Source organism: Rattus norvegicus, chromosome 13 (genome assembly GCF_021556685.1).
Source record: "Rattus norvegicus strain SHRSP/BbbUtx chromosome 13, alternate assembly SHRSP_T2T, whole genome shotgun sequence".
Classification (NCBI taxonomy): domain Eukaryota; kingdom Metazoa; phylum Chordata; class Mammalia; order Rodentia; family Muridae; genus Rattus; species Rattus norvegicus.
Genome location: NC_141546.1, coordinates 71,802,501 through 71,821,185, shown reverse-complemented (window position 1 = coordinate 71,821,185; position 18,685 = coordinate 71,802,501). Strand labels below are relative to the sequence as shown.

The following is an 18,685-nucleotide window of genomic DNA, read 5'->3' as shown; positions in this document are numbered from 1 at the left end:
AGGCTCAGACGTGAGAAGTTCCATGAGTTCAAGGCCAGCCCGGGCTACCTGGTTGTAGTGGTTTGAATTAAAAATGGCTCCAGTAATCTTGGGGATGTGAATCCTTGGTCCCCAGTTGTGGGTGCTATTTGGGGAAATTTGGGTGTACAGCTTTGCTGGAGGAAACGCTGAGGGTAGGCACCTCCACTTCACCCACTTCTCACTTCATGCTTGCATTTGAAGAAGTGAGCGCTCAGCTTCCTGCCCCTGCCACCATGCTGTCCCACCCTAGTGAGCCCTAACTCTCTGGAACTGTAAGTCCATATAAACTCTCCCATATGTTGCTTTTGGTCGTAGTGTTTTATCACAGCAACAGAAAAGTAACAGTAGCGAATCCCAGGTCAGCCTGGGCTACAAAATGAGACTCTTATCTTAAAATAATAATAAATTCCAGGAAGAGGAGAAAGTGGAGTGGGGAGAGGAAACTAAGTTATTTAGGTTCACAAATTGATCCCCCAGCTTTTCAAGGACATACCAGTAACAACAATGATGTGTTTGGGTGCACCATGAGAAAGTAAAAAACATGGCTGTGTGTGTGTGTGTGTGTGTGTGTGTGTGTGTGTGTGTGTGTTGTGTGTGTGTGTGTGTTCACGCACATGCCCATGGTGTTTTTTTACTCTATAAAACAGTGATTGTCTTCTATCTACCTGTCTGATATACAGTCTGGTATGCCCATATGTGTATGCGTGCTTTGCTAGAAGGTAACTCATGTACTATCTGTCCCGCTGAGCAAAGGGGTCCTTACAGCTCTCTGAGGCTCTTAGGCCAATGGAAAAGGATGGCCTTGACTACAGGCCTTGGAACCGTTCAGCTGAGTGGTGCTTCCTTCATTTATATGTGGGGAAATGGGCCTGGACAGCTCAGCCCACATTCCCACCCCACCCCCCTTGCCTGGACCAGCCTGAAGTATAACGTTCTCCTTTGGTTGGAAGCAAGTGAGCTCCAAGGTTCTCAGAGGGGAAGGGGCTTCCTTGGAAATCACTACCTGGGAGATGCATCTAACATGGCTGCAGGCGGCTCTGGAGGAAGCTGACCCGAGGAGGACCCAGCAGCTGCATGAAAGCAGAAGTCAGTGTGGTGAGTGGTACATGGGGTGGCACATAATTCACACATATTCTGGGTTACTTCCTGTGGGCTACCTGCCCTTAGAATGCCCAGGCTGACTCCTCTGTGCCAACTGTAGCCCGTGAGACAAGAGAGAGGAAAATGGAATCCAAGTGAGAAGAGAAATCAGGTTCCCCAACCCAGATTCTGAGTCGTGTGAGGCCCCAGAAGATGCCACATGCCTCCAATTCTCCATGTTAACACAAATCTCAGTTACCCTCTGTGTTACACACACACACACACACACACACACACACACACACACACACACACACAGTCTTCCTGTCTTAAGCACTATTCAATATTTCTTCTTGCTCTAACCCTCTCCCGGCATGAAAAAAGAGTCAAGAGAAGAGATGGGATGGAGGTGGATATGGAGCTTATAGGAGTGAAGAAGCGGGTGCGAAGGAGAAGCCAGCCATCTGCAACAGCTTCTCCTGATCTGCGAGTGAGGCCTCCTGCATCAGGAACCAAAACTCGACTTCACCCAAGGTGTGTGTCTTAGTTAGGGTTTTACTGCTGTGAACAGACACCATGACCAAGTCAAGTCTTATAAAGGACAGCATTTAATTGGGGCTGGCTTACAGGTTCAGAGGTTCAGTCCATTATCCTCAAGGCAGGAGCATGGCAGCATCCAGGCAGGCATGGTGCAGGAGGAGCTGAGAGTTCTACATCTTCACCTGAAGGCTGCTAGTGGAAGACTGGCTTCCAGGCAGCTAGGATGAGGGTCTTAAGCCCAAGCCCACAGTGACATACTTACTCAGGGCCACACCTACTCCAACTAGGCCACACCTCCTAATAGTGCCACTCCCTGGGCCAAACATATGCAAACCATCACAGTGTGTCTGTGCTTCCAAATGGCTGGCTGAGGTTCTCAGCATTCCCAGGCCTAAGGCCTTTTGACTTTGGAATCTGATGAGAGCCTTTGGTCTCAGGGGCAACAGCAGACAGACCCAAAGCTTGCCAGCATACGAGTCCTGGCATTGTGACCTCAGCTGTTCCGCACACAAAGAGGTGATCAGCCTACCCATGCCCAAGCCTGTAAGTTATATAGGACGGTGGCCTGGTCACAGGGGGCTGTTGTAGGGAGGTTGGGAAGTTGAAGAACATCTGGCCCTTCCATCATGTCAGCCAAGAGGAAAACTAACCTGGTAAAGGAAGAGTATTGTTGGGCACGGTGGGGCCTCTGTGTGCTCTTACCGAATGTAGGCAGGACAGAGAGGCCACTGGAAGTAATCCTGTGAGCCTTCCAACTTTCTTTCTTTCTTTGTTCAGGGCACAAAGCAGCCTCTTGCCTGGAATGGTTCCTAGCCTTGGGGTGGGAAAGAAAGAGGCCCACACTGTTCCCATGTAAGACCCAAGCTCTCCACTACTGCACACAGTCCAAGTCCCCGCCAAGGCCTGTGTCTAACTGGTGGACCGAAGACTCAAAATAACCTTGATAGATTATTAGGCCCACTTCATAGAGGAGAAAATGGAGGCCCTGGCACTCAGTAAGATGCCCACATTGGTATTAAAAGAGGGGACAGCTGAGATTAGAACACAGGACACACTCTTGAAACAACCTTCTGGGGCTTTCCTGAAAGCGGTTCAAAAGGACTTTCTCTAGCTGCTGGATAGGCACATGCATGCTCATTAGAAACATAACAAGCCCAGGTTCAGTGGCCATGAGACAGCATGCTGGGACTGTGTGAGCCTGTCCTCAAGGGCAGATCACAGAGCTGATTACTGGGGGGGTCTTCCCCTAATCCTGAGATGTGGCCAACTATGGCCTCCTCTCTCTGCAGAAAAAGAGCTACAAGGCCGTTTGCATGGAACTGAAGCCAGAGCTGACACAAGTAAGCTGGTTTGAAGTTACGCTAGCAGCCAGGCCTGAGATCCATGGGGAGGTCACTGGAGACAGGGTCAGCTTCTATTCTTGGTGACCAAAGCCTGCCTATCCTACGTGCTGGGGCACATAAAAGAGATAAGTTCCTTGTCTTCATAATTCTTCACCCCGGCAACCAATCAGACTCACAAATGACTTAGAATGTCAGCTGCGTTGCCTTTGACCCTGAGAATGAATATTAGGAGACAGGGGAAGGCTTCCCCTGAAACAAGTACATGAGGACATGCTGGCAAAGCAGAGTCTGAGAAAGGACCTAGATAGAGGGAAGCAGCAGCCTGAGGAGGGAAGAAGCTTGGCTGTGCAGGAGAGCAGGACAGGCAGGAGGAGTTGGGGCCCCGCTGAGGCAAAGGAGGAGTGGACCACACTGAACCCGTCGAGGACAGAAAAGGGTGGAGGAGACATCTGCATAGCCAGGACCACCAGTTTTTGTGTCCTGTCTCCAGGGAGGCACAGGATTCAGGGTGGTCTCCCTAGCCTCCATAATCCCACCCACATGTGTCCAGGGCTTCTGTGTTTCTGTTTCGATCCACAGATATATGATGTCAAAGGACTTAAACAAGAAGGGCTATGCATCAGAAAAGGGATGACACAGGAGCTGAAGGTCAGTGCTTGGGCCTGGTGGCTTGGGGACAGATCAGCATGGTGAAGGGGTGGCCAGCCAGCTAACGTCTGAGTGTTGGTCCCTGCTGGCACCTGCAGCCTGGAGACTTCATTCATTCAGGTGTTACTTTTTAATACTGTTAGTTTGAAGCTATTTGAATTACCTAGAGCTGGCAAAGAATGGCATAGTGGATTCTAGTACACATTTCGCCCAGCTCCCCCCAGTGCTGTCAGTTTATCAATCACTCTATGTTGCAGTAAAAATAAAAAACAGCGGAACAGGCTCATACCCTGGCGGTCACTAGTTCTGGCTCCAATGGGTCACTGGAACTAACGCTAATGTATCTCAGATTAGTATCTCTTCCAGCGGCTCTCTGCTAACCACGAACTCTCTGGTTCCAGCTACCCAGTAAAATCATGGTTCTAGAAGTCTAGCCTATCGTGGCTTCCTGCCACAGACTCTACCCACGCTCTCTGCAACCGCCCCCTGGTAGTGAAAGCAGAAACTCCCAGTAAAATCAAGACCCAACAGACTGTAACCCAACAATCAGATTTACATGTTAAATTCTCAATCCACACAATACATTCACTGCCAGTTAATAAAGATATAAACTGTCCACCCAGACAAGATAAAAATGACTTAGTCCACCTGGACCTGGATCATCCTACTCTGTCGTCTCCATTTTGATTCCTCCGCTTCTCCTCCCCCTTCCTAGACTTTTCCCCCACCTACTCTTCCTTCTCGGCCAAAGATAGGCTTCGCCTTATCCTGGACCCACCTTGCTACATAAAGACATCATCCTACAACTTTATTTTCTGTTTCTGTTTTCCTTTCTACACACACATATGTACACAGAAACACACACACACACACACACACACACAGAGAGAGAGAGAGAGAGAGAGAGAGAGAGAGAGAGAGAACCCTCCATGCTTTTAATTCAACCAACCTATGATTAAAAATATTTGGTAAACATTACATATATTGTTCCATCACTTTCCAAACAAGACAACATAACAATCATTTGCTCCACACTCACTTGCATTGTGTATTTAAGTGCTCCAGGAATGATTTAAAGTGTATGGTGGGGGATGCTCAGGATGTGGGGGGTGCCAGCATTGGCAGATTTGGATATCTGCAGGAGTCCTAAAGCCAGTTCCTCTCAGATGCCCGGGAACTGCTGTGGGAACTTCCCCTTCTGGATAATGATGGGTGGGTATCTAACTGTATCTATCTCCCTTTCCTGGGCTCTTCCCTTGGCCCTCATCATGGAGAGTCCTGAAACCAATCCTCCACGGATACCCAGAATTAATGGCACTGTATATTTTCTGAACCATTTGAGAGTTAAGTTTACCTACACTTTTAATGTTTACTTTCTAAAGTCAAGCATGTTCTCTAACACATTTTCCTGTGTAATTATCCAAATTAACTCATTAACAAAGCATTTATTTTGGTGTTACTGGCTGTCTCATTACTTTAACAACAAAATCAACTGCCCTGGGCTCTAATCCCTCTCATGTCTATAGTCTACCTATAGTCTCTCTCTCTCTCTCTCTTTCTCTCTCTCTCTCTCTCTCTCTCTCTCTCTCTCTCTCTCTCTCTCTCTCTCCTCTCTCGTGTGTATGCATACACACATGCATGTTTTATCAGTGTAAAGTTTCAAGTTTCAAGTAGTTATAAACCTCCAGATGTTGGTATTGGGAATGGAACACAGATCCTCTGATAGAGCAGCAAACATTCTTAACTGCTAAGACATCTCCAGCCCATTGTGTCTCTTTAGTGTGAATTACCCTTTCAGAGATAACTTCCTGGAAACTGACAGTTTGGAGGATTTATTTTACTGAGGGGCCCTTTCTATTTTTTTGTACAAATAACTTTTATTCTCCTGATGTAATTATGCTCACTGCCTCTGTCTGCTAACCTAGGCCTAGTCCTGGATCAAACTCCTCTCCAAGTTGACTGACTCAATCTGGCTTCTCTCTCTTGGCCTCTCCTGAATTGCTCTGCTTGGCCTCAAACAAACTCTGGCAATCAGTTCTGACCTTCTGGCTCCTTCTCGATCTGGCCCATTCTGTCTTCACCTGTGTCTAACTTGTTCTCTCTTCAGCCCATCTTTCTATCACTGTCCCTATAAAACTGCCTCCCTTTCCTCTCTCTCCTGCTAAGAATTGGGCAGATCCTATTCTGTCATATCTTTCTCTGATTCATCACTTTGTCTGCCACTCAACTATCACTGTCAAACATGGGTGCTTCCTTCTACAAACAAACTTTGCCTTCATTGTTTGGGATTCAAGGTTCATCTGTATTCCATCCAGAGGGATTAAAGGTGTGTGCTAAGGGCTGAGGTAAACAACTAGAAACGGGTATTTTCAGTAAATAGCACAGTCTCCAGATCAAATATCCTGCAACAATCTGTCTGCTATTTCTAGGTTTAGGCTGTGTGTTTTAGACAAGCCTTTTCAGTGTCTCCTCTGCAGGACTTCCACAGTCCTTTCCCTTCCTCTATTTCGTAGTGCCCCAAGGACCTTCCCTTGTCGACTTCGCTGTGTGTGTCTCACATTTATTTCCCCAGAATGGACTCAGGGAGGTGAGAGAAGAGCTCACAGAAAAAATTGAAGAGATAAAACAGGTAACAGCATAAGGCTTTGGCCAGAGAAGAGAAGCTTTAAAGGAAATAGAATTTGCTAGCTCTGAATAGAAAGGCAAGGAGGACTTCCGTGGAAAAGCAGAAAACCTAACTGGCACCTGGCACCCATACTGTTTCAACCCTCGTCAGAGTAGAACGTTCTTTCTTCTTCCATGCCTAAGCCCACTTTTGAATCAGTTGAGGACTCCCCACTAGTGTGTGAAGGTTGGTGGCAATGTAACTTCAGCAATGAGAGTGAAGAGGAGCTGACTAGGAATCTGGAGACGGTCACAGATTAACCATCTTCCTTACACATCTTATCCCTATGATACAATCACCAGCAGCTTACTGAGGGAACAGGGCATAAGCTAGAAGGTGTGATTCAAGCTGTAGTCTGAGCTCCACAGGGAAACCCTGTCAAAGCTGACCATAACAATGGCTTCGTAGAGCCTGTAGCCCCAGCCTGTCACAGACTTCTTGGAAAGAAAGTGGATGATATAGCCTATTGTTCATCTCTTCCCAGTATCCAGCTGCTGTCCTTTACTTAAGATGCCCAGAAGGTCCTCTGACTGACTTCAGTAACACACTTGGTGCCTTGTTAAATCATGCTTTTCTTCCTCACTAGATAAAGAATTTAATGGACAAAGATTTCGATAAACTTCATGAGTTTGTGGAAATTATGAAGGTAAGCTTTCACTGTATGCCTGCCGTGGGTCACCTGGGAAATGATGGGAGAGAGGCCAGGCCCCTGCCCTTGAGGTATCTGTAACCCACTAGATAGAACTGGATGTTAAGTTACAGGCTGTCTGTTAATTAGGGGTTTAGAAGTAGGAGTAATGAGTGAACGTGGGGGTTAGGAGAGAAGTCCTTAGGGAAAATGTGAGCCTTAAGGCTCGATGATTATGTTGGGAACTTAATATGAGTGTAACAAAGGCCCACAATGACTTGCAATAAGAGCCCTAGGTGTGAACGTTCAGATAGGGCCTGACCCCCTCGCCGCACCCCCATAGAACCTTGGGAATCCCTGATTGGAGCAATGGCTCGAGTGTTTTCAAGACTTCTAAGGGACACTGGGCTTACCAGATAATTGAAATTCATGCTAAACCTACAGTCTACAGATCAGAGTGGTCAGTGATAAGCAGAGAAATGAATGTGCACCCATAATTCTAGGGTGGCTTCTTCCCATCTTAAGATGGATATCCTAAGAATCCCCTAAGAGCATATTAAAAACATCCATTCTCCCAAACTCTATGCTGAACAAAAACTTCTCCGAGGTGGAGTTAAGTGCCCACAAATGATTTTAAAATGTATATATGTGTTTCCATATGTGTATACATATGTGTGTCTGGAGATGTACAGATACATAGTAAGATAGTCTTTGTAGCCCATGCTGGCTTCCAACTTTTGATTACTCCTGCCTTACCCTGAGTTCTGGGATTGCAGGCCCACCTCCCACACTTGGCTTCTTCGCACAGGATCTGAATGTGTACTCTCAGATGCAAACCAGGTCCTAAACTTGAGCACATTCATCAACCTGCACATTAAAATGAGGTCAGAGAGTCCTGTCTTACTGCCAATGCTCCGCCCCCTTAAACCCAAGCTCTCCTCATAACAAACAAATCAGGATCTTTGAGGTTGAGGTCCCAGCAGCAAGAACTTAAATTTCTTCAAGACTGAGAACTGTATATCCATAAAGTTTTAAATATGATAGAGATGAATTTCTTTTGGTGGTATATGGGATTGAATCCTGGGATCTCCCCAAGGTAGGCAGTCATTGGACCACTGGGCTGGATCCAGCTCTGTGATAAAAGGTGGTTCTCAAATGCCAGTGAGAAGGAAAGGGATTATGTGATGACAGAAATACATTGCTTGACTCTGTGAGGAGAAACCAATCCACTTGCAATGTATCTGAACTGGCCTATAAAGTAAATTTAAAAATAAAAACCAGCAAGAAAGAGTTATAAATCTAATGGGTAAAATGACAAAATATTGACTTATTTGCCTCTATAAACATTTTTTAAAGAATTAGGGTGGAAAAATAACATACGGAATTCAAAAACAATTTGAGGAAATAGATTCCCATAAATGTGGTAAGGGACAAACGGTTTTTAATCTATAAAGTATAGATTTCATACAAAACAACGGGAAATAAATGAGAAAGGGGGCCTGAACGGACAAGCCGGTGAGAACACATAAAGATACATAGCACAGGAGCAGCTTTGCTCCCACACTATCAGCTCTGCGCACCTAAATGTCACGTAGCTGGGGCTGGAGGGAGAGCTGAGGGGGTCAACCCACTGCTCTTGCAGTACATCTCAGTTTGGTTCCCAGCACCCACACTGGGTGTCTCACAACTGCCCATAACTCCAGAACCAGGAGGATTTGATAATGTCTGCCCCTGGGAGGCCCCTGGCCAAATACACATACCCCCACACACACAAACACACATACCCCCACACACAAACACACATACCCCACACACACAAACACACATACCCCCACACACAAACACACATACCCACACACACACAAACACACATACCCACACACAAACATACATACCCACACACACATACACACATACTCCCCCCACACACACACAAACACACATACCCCCACACAAACATACATACCCCACACACACAAACACACATACCGCTCCACACACAAACACACATACCCCACACACACAAACACACATACCCCACACACACAAACACACATACCCCCCCACACACAAACACACGTACTCACACACACACAAACACACATACCCACACACACACACAAACACACATACCCCCAAATACACAAACACACATACCCACACACACACACATACCCCCACACACACAAACACACATACCCCCACACACACAAACACACATACCCCCACACACACAAACACACATACCCCCACACACACAAACACATATACCCCACACACACAAACACACATACCCCCACACACACAAACACACATACCCATCCACAGACAAACACACATACCCACACACACAAACACACATACCCCACACACACAAACACACATACCCCACACACACACAAACACACATACACATACACAGCAGCTAAAAAAAACCTAAGTAATCTGTCACACTCAAGCAATGTGTGGATCTATGGCAATAAACCTTGATAAGAATACCAATTTATTGAAAATTGGAATGTTAAAAAACAGGCACCACTGATTCAATTCTGTTTCTCAGTATTTACCCCATGAGAATATTAAAAACCGTCAGCATAAGTATGTAGAAACCATTCATTTCAGAATTATTGATAGCAGCAAGCAGGTGCAACCACACTTTCCAGCAATGGAGGAGCAGTTCAATTATGGTTTCTCCATACGTTACTAGTAGGATCTGTTAAAGGCAAAACTTATAAAGAAAGCTTAACACGACATATGAGTAAGGCAAATTGGCTAACCTCAACTAGGTGAAAATCTAAGTAAACAGGAAAAAGATTGGGAAGAAACGTGCCACAAAGGGCACATGTCATCTTGAGGGGAGGCGAGAAGGTGCATTTTTTTTAAATATTCTGTTTCATCCAGTGTTTTTGCACAGGGCTTGTGCTATTTCTATATTAACATGCAAACACCATTAGCATTTTATCAGTGGTCACTCTGGATATGGAAAAGCACAAAGAAAGCTATTTCAGGCAGGGAACAGCTTGGGCACAGCAGGGGGGTGGCTGTGTCTCCCAGTCTGTGGGAAAACCAGCCACGGTAGGGTCATCTGGGGGAAACTGAAAAAAATAAGACCCTGTGAACAATGACGGGCTTTTAGAAACAGCTGGCATGCTGGGACTTACCTTAGGAGATTCCTAAGGAGCACACGGGGAACAGCTGCTGGCAAGGTGGCCTGGGAGGTGTGAGCAGGTGGGGAACCTCCCCAGCATGGGGAGGCATGGAGAAGGGGGCACAGGGGAAAGGGGAGAAGTCAAAGGAGACAGCTGTGATACAGGGGGCATGGAGAAGGGGGCACAGGGGAAAGGGGAGAAGTCAAAGGAGACGTGGTGGTTCTTGGTGACAGATTCGGGAGAGTGAAGTCTTAAGGGTGTCCATGGTGACACCAGGGTTTCCAGCAGGATGGACTAAGGCTGTGAAGAAAAGGACAGTTACAGCGGGGATGTGGGCTGACTTAGGAGGAGAGGTTGGGTGAGACTAGGAGTAAAGGGTGCTGGAGTGTGCTCAGCCTGAGGGGCGTGTTTGACCTGAAGGAGATTTTAATGCTATTCCCACATATATTACAAATGCTCACACATCTGTCCTCAGAACCCCCCACCCCCACCCCCACACCGGGGTGTGAGTGCTTTGTCAGCTTCCTAGGTCAGATCAAACTGGTTCAGAGTCTTTCTACATTAGAATCACTTTCACTTGGAGTAAATTATTTTTTATTCATATTTTATGACAGCCAATCCACACCCAGTTCTGTTAATGTTATAATGAATACTGTCAGTTACAGCTTCTACACCCTTAGGGTTTCCTCATGTCTACTATTATTTCTATCCTGCTTTTCCCACGTCAGATTCTGTAGATTATTTTTAACTTTCTTAGTTCTCAGTGAATAATAAATGAGCTGTGTTGTTCTAACTACTGTCTTCTACTTCGTTTTTATGATTTATTTTTATTATTTTAAATTAGTGTGTGTGCATGTGAGTCTGTGTGTGTGTATGTGTGTGTGTATGTGTGTGTATGTGTGTGTGTATGTGTGTGTATGTGTGTGTATGTGTGTATGTGTGCATGTGTGTGTATGTGTGCGTATGTGTGCGTATGTGTGCGTATGTGTGCATGTGTGTGTATGTGTGTGTATGTGTGTGTATGTGTGTGTATGTGTGTATGTGTGTGTATGTGTATGTGTGTGTATGTGTGTGTATGTGTATGTGTGTGTATGTGTGCATGTGTATGTGTGTGTATGTGTGTGTATGTGTGTATGTGTGTGTATGTTTGTGTATGTATGTTTGTGTATGTGTGTATGTATGTGTGTGTATGTGTGTATGTGTGTGTATGTGTGTATGTGTGTGTATGTGTGTATATGTGTGTGTATGTGTGTATGTGTGTATATGTGTGTGTATGTGTGTGTATGTGTGTATGTGTGTATGTGTGTGTATGTGTGTGTATGTGTATGTGTGTGTATGTGTGTGCGTATGTGTGTGCGTATGTGTGTGTATGTGCATGTATGTGTGTATGTGTGTGCGTATGTGTGTGCGTATGTGTGTGTGTATGTGCATGTATGTGTGTATGTGTGTATGTGTGTATGTGTGTGTGTATGTGTGTGTATGTGTGTGTGTATGTGCATGTATGTGTGTATGTGTGTATGTGTGTATGTGTGTGTGTATGTGTGTGTATGTGTGTGTATGTTTGTGTATGTATGTTTGTATATGTGTGTGTATGTGTGTATGTGTGTGTATGTGTGTGTATGTGTATGTGTGTGTATGTGTGTGTATGTGTGCGTATGTGTGCGTATGTGTGCGTATGTGTGCGTGTATGTGCGTGTGTGTGCGTGTATGTGTGTATGTGTGTATATGGGTGTATGTGTGCGTATGTATGTGTGTGTATGTGTGTGTATGTGTGTGTATGTGTGTGTATGTGTGTGTATGTGTGTGTGCATGTGTGCGTATGTGTGCGTATGTGTGCATATGTGTGTATGTGTGTGTATGTGTGCGTATGTATGTGTGTGTATGTGTGTGTATGTGTGTGTATGTGTGTGTATATGTGTGTGCATGTGTGCGTATGTGTGTATGTGTGTGTATATGTGTGTGTATGTGTGTGTATGTGTGTGTATGTGTGTGTGTATGTGTGTGTATGTGTGTATGTGTGTGTGTGTGTGTGTGTGTGTGTGTGTTGGTGAGGAAGGGCAAATACACAAGGTGTCCGGAAGTATAAACTTGCATCTTCTGCAGAATGCTTGCTCTCTTAGTCACCGAGCTGCCTATTCAATGCTAGCTTGGTTTTGCTCGTTTCATTTTTTGACCTTTCTACTACAACTGTGTTGTTTAAAGAGGGGTTGGGGGTGTCAAACACTGAAGTCAATGAGTCTTTGAGATCACGACATGTTTTCTTAGCTTCACTGTCTCAGAGGCATCAACTCAAAGCTCATCCCCTGATGAGGCAGAACACCCCCTGGCCTCTCGCTGGCCTAGAGGCCTTGGTCAGTCTGGTATGCCTCCGCCTGTGCTGTGGTCTCCTCATGGAATGGGGGTGGAAGGTGACTGTCAGGGGCATGCTCTATTCACCACCTCAGCCAAGTCTAGAGAGGATTCTTAGAAGTGTGAGGCAGAAGTGGTTTGGAGGGAGGAGGGATCTCCGAGCTCGTCAGGAGAGGGATTCTAGCCTTGGGTTCTCTCTTGAAGGAAATGCAGCAGGATATGGATGAAAAGATGGATGTTTTAATTAATATTCAGCAGAACAACAAGCTGTAAGTGTCCCCCTCGTCCCTAAAGACCCCTCCCTTCACTTTGCTCAGTGCACAGGGGTCTCAGAAAGTGCACTCCTCAAGGAACTATCTTGGCTCTACCATTACAATGGCTAGAGGTCAAGATCTTCCATGTACATGTGTACTGGTAGAAACAGTCTCCCCAAATCTCTGCCCCCTCCCGACCCACCAGTCCCTTTCAAAACCAACCAAAGGAGCAGCAGAAATTCAGGAAGAGAGGAAAGATGGGCAAAAACTCCCAGGTCATCATCATGGAAGAATCCGATGAAGTATCATTGGCTAGTGAGAAGATGGTGGTCCTACCAAAAACAACGAATAACCCAATGGATCCCCTTCATGCATGCGTAAGTGACTCCCTACCCACTCTCAGCACTGGCTCTGGAGCCCCGGGCTGCTCCTGCCCTGGCTTCCCAAGAACTCTTGCCTCACCGGTGCTATTGCCCCTTGGATGCATCCTTTAGTCTAGAAACCTTCTGCAGTGGCCTCGCCTTCTAGGCTGTGGTGAGTCTTAAGCCACGATTGTGCAGTCAACCCTTGGAAGTTCCCGCTCCCGGGTTCTGCTCAGTTACTCTGTCCTTTCCTATAGCAAATCCTGATGAGGTGCCCAGCAGGCTGGCCAACTTGAACCAAGAAAAAATGATCTTTCTTGTGCCGTTTCTGTCCTCTGCAGGAGAAATGTTTGTTGTGTGCCCTAAAGACCACCTGCAATCAGGGGTAGGTAGATCCATACAAGACGTGCCTTCTCTCAGTCGGGTGTCTTGTTATCCCCAAGGGAGTGTGCTTCAACCTCCTTTTGCAGCAACCCCCATCTATGGTTGTACAGGGAACAGGGACTGTAAGTGGATTCTGCCACCCAGCGTAACCACCCAGGCATAGAGGATGTGGCACCAGGAGAGAGGATTTGGGTGGCCAAGCCTAAGGTTGCTGTCCACAAGCTTGCCTGGTGGGGAGGGTATGCCTTTAGCAGCAGCCTCAGCCTGGCCCCAGGTCCCCCGCATTTCTTCTTCCCAGCAGGAGACCTTCACACCATGCCTGGGCGCCTTTTTCACCCTTGTCATCTGGAGCTGCTTTCTGATTTATCTCTATTTTACCCTTGACGAGATGGAGTATGTCATTCCAACCTAGCCTAACCACGGAGCCCACCGGCAGCTCTGGTTCATCATCTCCTGACTCTTATGAGCTGCACAACAGGGTTTCTGCCCTCTTAAACACCCTCCCACCCCCCACCCCTGCCCAGGCTTCCACCTGGAGATTAAAGACTTTTGTTTAAAAGAAAAGGACGGTGGCCAGTTTGAGTACCAGCCCAACATTTGGGTGCCTGGTGGATTCCTTTCTTGTTCTAAATCGGCATATTTCAAACCCCAACTCCTCTTCCCCTCCCCGTTGGCTAGTGGGACATCTCAGTCTTGCCCCTCTCTCCACTCCCCTGGGATCTAAAGAGTCCCAGGTCACAGCCCCAAGGCAACCCCAAAATAAAGAGCATCAGCCTGTGTATACTCAGACACCCACCTGCTGCCCTGCCTACTGATCCCCCACAACCTCCGATCCTGCAGTGTTTCCTGGATGTCACGGCTAACAAAGGCAACCTCTGAGCCTCAAGTCTGACAGGACTGTGCTGCTCCCTTCTGAGGTGTGATCACTGAGCAGTTTGGTGCTCTTCTTGGGTTCTGGTGAGGTTTGCCTGCTTTCCCTCTGATGGCTTTCTCTGCTTCTCTCCCTCCCTCCTTCCCTCCCTCCCTTCCTTCTTCCCTCTCTCCCTCTATTCCAAAAAAGCAATGTCCTTTCAAAGACCTTCATAAATTGGAGATGGACTTCATAATGCTTTCTGGGATCACTTGGGAGAGCGAAGTAGGTGGATTTTTATGAGTTCAAGGCCAACCTGGTCCACAGAGTGTTTTCTAGGCCAGCCAGAGCTACACTGTGAGGCCCTGCCTCAAACAAACAAAACAAGTCGTGCCCACCTTGAGTCCCTAAGTAAGGAAAGATAAAACTGGTCACTAGCTTAGAATGAGAAAGTGGTAATTCAGTGCTTATCCCATGGCGGGTCCCACTCTTTGGCTTCGGTTTGAGAGGTCTCTGTGTCGACTGCACACCAACCCTTCCGTCTTTCTCCTTTGCTGGATGCTCCCCCTTGTAGACAGTTTGCTAATCCTCCAGTTTTGTACTGACAGAGGAGTAACGCCAGCGCATCTGGTGCCTAGGGTACACATTTTAAAACAAAACCAAAACACAATGTGGGCCTTGTTATTTCAAAGAGTTTGTGGTCTGAAAGGAGCTACGGTGAACACAGGCCACATGCTATACATTATAGAGAAGCTTTAGTAAATAAAGCACGGCAACCAAACAGGAGACCGTAGAGCTAGCCTGGTCCTTGTTCCTGCTCTTCACCATTAACATCACCCGGAAAAACTTACAGCGGCAAGAAATGAGTGTTGCTTTGCTAGGAACAAAGTGTCATCGGTGTTGCCGTAAAAATTAAAAAGGAACGTTTTCTATCAGTTCCCAAGAGCCAGATCCGCTCGCTCCGGCTTCTACTCTGCCACGAGGTCCGAAGCCGCCCTCTCGGGCAGTCCCCTAGGCGGTAGTTACCATGCCTGGCGCACACAAACACACACGCAGACACACAGACACACAGACACACAGACACACCTCCTCCTGCGGGCCCTTGCACGTTTTCACCCCTTGCAAGCAACAGAACCAGATCTGCACGCTCCAACTGCCTCTCAGCCATTTCTTTCACCACACCGTCCTCTTTAGCCCAGTAAATCAAAGTTCCAGAAATTTGTAATTTAGCAATTAGATTTACATGTTAAATTCTCAATCCACAATTCATCCACACAATAAGTTTACTGCCAATTGATAAAGATATAAATTGCCCACCTAGACAAGATAAAATCGATCTAGTTCACCTAAATCTGAACCATCCTCCTCCACTGACTCCATTTTTTTTTTTTTTTTTTTTTTTTTTTGGAGCTGGGGACCGAACCCAGGGCCTTGCGCTTGCTAGGCAAGTGCTCTACCACTGAGCAAAATCCCCAACCCCCACACTGACTCTGTCTTGATTCCTCTCCCTCCTCCTCTTCCACCCTCCTTCTCCTCCTCCCTCCTTCCTGGACGTTTTCCCCGCCTACCCTTCCTTCTCATCCAATGATAGGCTTTGCCTTATCCTGGATCTGCCTTGCTGCATAATGACATCATCCTACACATCAGGACTTTGGTTACTGCAGGAAGGAAGCTTTGGGGGAGAATCCACCCTTGTCTTTCCCAGACATAATGGCTGCCTCCGTTTCTTAACCGGTGCCTGCCTCCCCTCCTCCAAGCCAGCTATAGCTGGTTGGGTCTGTCTCAAGTTGTTTGATGCTAACACCTCACTTCCCTTTGGGTTTCATTAAAGACCCTCATGATCACATTGGGCCCACGCAGATAATCCAGAATGTTCTCATTGTACTCGGTGTTTAGCAGTCTCAGTTCCTCACAGCCGCCTAATGGTACAGAACAGTAGAACATGTGTGATTTAGGAGGGCGCACACTGCCTACCATTGTGACATTTCCGGTCTTAATCCCTGCCGGAAGCCCAAACCCAATGGTGCACTGTTCTTTAGGATGGTGGTTTTAAAAGAGGCCCACACGCTCCATCACTATCCTTTCACTAAAGGAACCTAACCACCCCCCCACCCCCCACCCGGTAGTCTAGATGTAGTCACTAACCAATAGGATGAGGCAGGGATGTTGCAGGCTACTCTGGAGATCCGACCGTTTCCTTCCTTCCTTCCTTCCATCTTGCTGCCCTCAGAAGCCAGTTGCCATGCCTTGAGGACACTGAAGCTGTCCGATGGCAAGGGACTAAGGCCCTCTGCCAAGAGCCCCGTAACAGACCTTGTGAGAAGCAGGTCACGAACTGAGAATGTAGCTCAGCTGACTGTGTAACATGCAGAAAGGGCTTGGGTCCTCCATATAGCATAGAGCTGGCCCCATGCACCCGAGAATCTCTCCGGTCTCTCTTACAGGAGCACTCCATTCACACGGGCTCTGACTTTTAGGCAGTGTATTGCTATTACACAGTTATTGGGGGACTAATCAGTTCCAAAGACTTTGCCTGCACATTTTAGGGGCCGGTAAACATCTAAACGATAACACCTCTCTACTTCTGCACTGTGGACAACCTCTAGGCTCTAATCCACAACCCTTCACTGTTTCCCACAGACCTGCTTCTCTTCCTTCTTGGGAGACTGAGGGCTGAACCCCGAGGCCCCAGAACAAACACACCTCTCCCTGTATGAGTATGTGGTATTTGCTCATCATCGCCTTCCAAAGGTCCAAAGTTAAAATTCAAATTAACACTGAAAGAAATCAGACTAGTTCTAAAGTCTATATTAACTAATGGTAGAAAAGAAAACTGTCCTGGAACAAAAGAGAAAGCCCCCATGATCCTACAATACACCCCCCAAGTCCTGTTTTTCATTAATAAAATAAACAACCTTTCCCCTCCGAATTAATGTCTGTACTCACAAGTGGATTAATTAAAAAATGCTCCCCTCTGCTTCCTAACATTCATTTGCTAGCTTATTCTTCCTAGGATGGCTGCGATGGGAATATAAAACTGAGAGGAAAACAATGTTAACTTTACTAGAAAGAAGAACAAACTTGAACCGTGATCTCAAATCGCAGTCTCTGGCAGGTGACCCCAAGCCTCGGATTCAAGCCCTCACCCATCCCCCAGGCCCTATCCACCTGTCTCTCCTGAACCTCCCTGTCCTGTCACACGCCACACAGGGATAAATTGTCCCACCTGTGTCCCCCAAATCTCTTCTTGGCTCAAAGTCCCAACAGGGGTCCTTGTCCTCTCTCAGCTTTCTGACAGCCAGAGCACAGATGGATCCCTAGGCACACCAGTCCGTGGTCCCCAGCAGGGTTTCCTTTAGCCCATCTGTTTACCTGTCTACTCGGTGCCCTGGATGAGACATCCAGGAGACCTGGAGTGTTATGGAGTGCTGAGTCCCCCTGAGCAGCTGGGCCCAGCACTCCTGTCCAGAGCCCTTGGGTTATTCTGAGGATTCCTGAGAAGGTAGATAAAGAACAAAGCCCAACACGAGCTTGTAAGGGAGAGATCCTTCCTCTGAATCACCCCATATAGAGAACAGAACCCAAAGTGAGCTTCTAAGGGAGCGGTCCTTCCTCTATGTCATCCCGTTTACCCTTTGGTCGCCCCCGTAACTGAGTCCTTCACACATACAACTTTGCTGAGGACCAAACCCAGGCTTTCACAAGTAAGGAAGTGCTTTCCACTGGGCTACATGCCCAGCCCAGTGAGCTATCTCTGAAAGTTCTGAAGACTCTTCCTAGAAGAGCTGAAAGTAAGAGGAGACAGGAACAACCCAGAACCCGCTGGTGATTCTCCATTTCCGCTGTTGGTTGGTTGTGAATGAATGCGTGCGTACGCAAAGCATGTCGGCCCCATTCGCTCATTCGGTCTTGGCATTTTCTTTCTCACAGCAAACGAGTTCCACAGGACTCCCCCGTGGTTTTGAGACAGTGCCTCATGTAGCTCAAACTAGCCAGAGAGTTGCTATGCAACTGAGGCTGGTCTTGAACCCCCAATCTTCTTCCTCAACCTCCCCTGGATGCTGGGATTATAGGCATGAACCATCATTCCTGACTCCATGGAATCTCTTAGTATCTCATATATCCATTGCCAAACTCCACACTCCCCATATTCCCATATACATCTTAATTCAATCTAGGCATTTATATTCTGAATTACAACAGTTTCTGGTCCATTCCTATCAACTCAGTAGTTTTTACCGCAAAGCTTGCAATCCTTGTGCATAGCATTGCACTGCCCAATACATCACCCCTAACCGATGCTTTCTGTCAAGTCACCCCCTTGCTCAAACACTCCAGAGCCCAAGGCATATGGGACAGTGACATTCCTCATAACTTCCCCCTCAGAACCTTCTATTTCCGACCTTGGATTT

At 46.9% G+C, this 18,685-nt stretch overlaps 2 protein-coding genes across 33 annotated transcripts in view; one reads left to right on the top strand and one right to left on the bottom strand.

Annotated features, from left to right (window-relative positions):
- Clec20a (C-type lectin domain containing 20A) overlaps positions 1–2,095 on the bottom strand; it is a 51,142-nt gene extending 49,047 nt beyond the window's left edge. Inside the window, 1 exon segment of the mRNA NM_001430831.1 lies at positions 1,729–2,095. The gene's annotated coding sequence lies outside the window, so the exon portion shown is untranslated.
- Positions 1,953–13,987, top strand: Tex35 (testis expressed 35). 32 transcript variants are annotated; one of them, XM_087581607.1, is made up of 9 exons: positions 1,953–2,184; positions 2,931–2,981; positions 3,564–3,632; positions 6,205–6,261; positions 6,884–6,943; positions 12,628–12,692; positions 12,883–13,054; positions 13,381–13,424; positions 13,725–13,971. In XM_087581607.1, the coding sequence occupies exons 1-9, from the start codon at positions 2,059–2,061 to the stop codon at positions 13,783–13,785; spliced, it is 705 nt and encodes a 234-aa protein (XP_087437733.1). In that variant the 5' UTR covers positions 1,953–2,058; the 3' UTR covers positions 13,786–13,971. The 32 variants fall into 32 exon arrangements, 24 of the variants coding, with proteins under 24 accessions (XP_087437733.1, XP_087437732.1, XP_087437727.1 ...); XR_015635389.1 differs by having other exon boundaries at positions 1,981–2,184; positions 13,297–13,424; XR_015635390.1 differs by having other exon boundaries at positions 1,981–2,184; positions 13,297–13,424; positions 13,722–13,971.
- Positions 13,988–18,685: the final 4,698 nt, after the last annotated feature.

Bases quoted from the DNA above. Each gene is read 5' to 3' on its own strand.
- Tex35 (XM_087581599.1), top strand. From the start codon at position 2,059: ATGAGAGCCTTTGGTCTCAGGGGCAACAGCAGACAGACCCAAAGCTTG. The intron at 6,262-6,883 runs GTAACAGCATAA...CTTCCTCACTAG, and splicing joins AAATTGAAGAGATAAAACAG to ATAAAGAATTTAATGGACAA. The intron at 6,944-12,627 runs GTAAGCTTTCAC...TCTCTCTTGAAG, and splicing joins AGTTTGTGGAAATTATGAAG to GAAATGCAGCAGGATATGGA.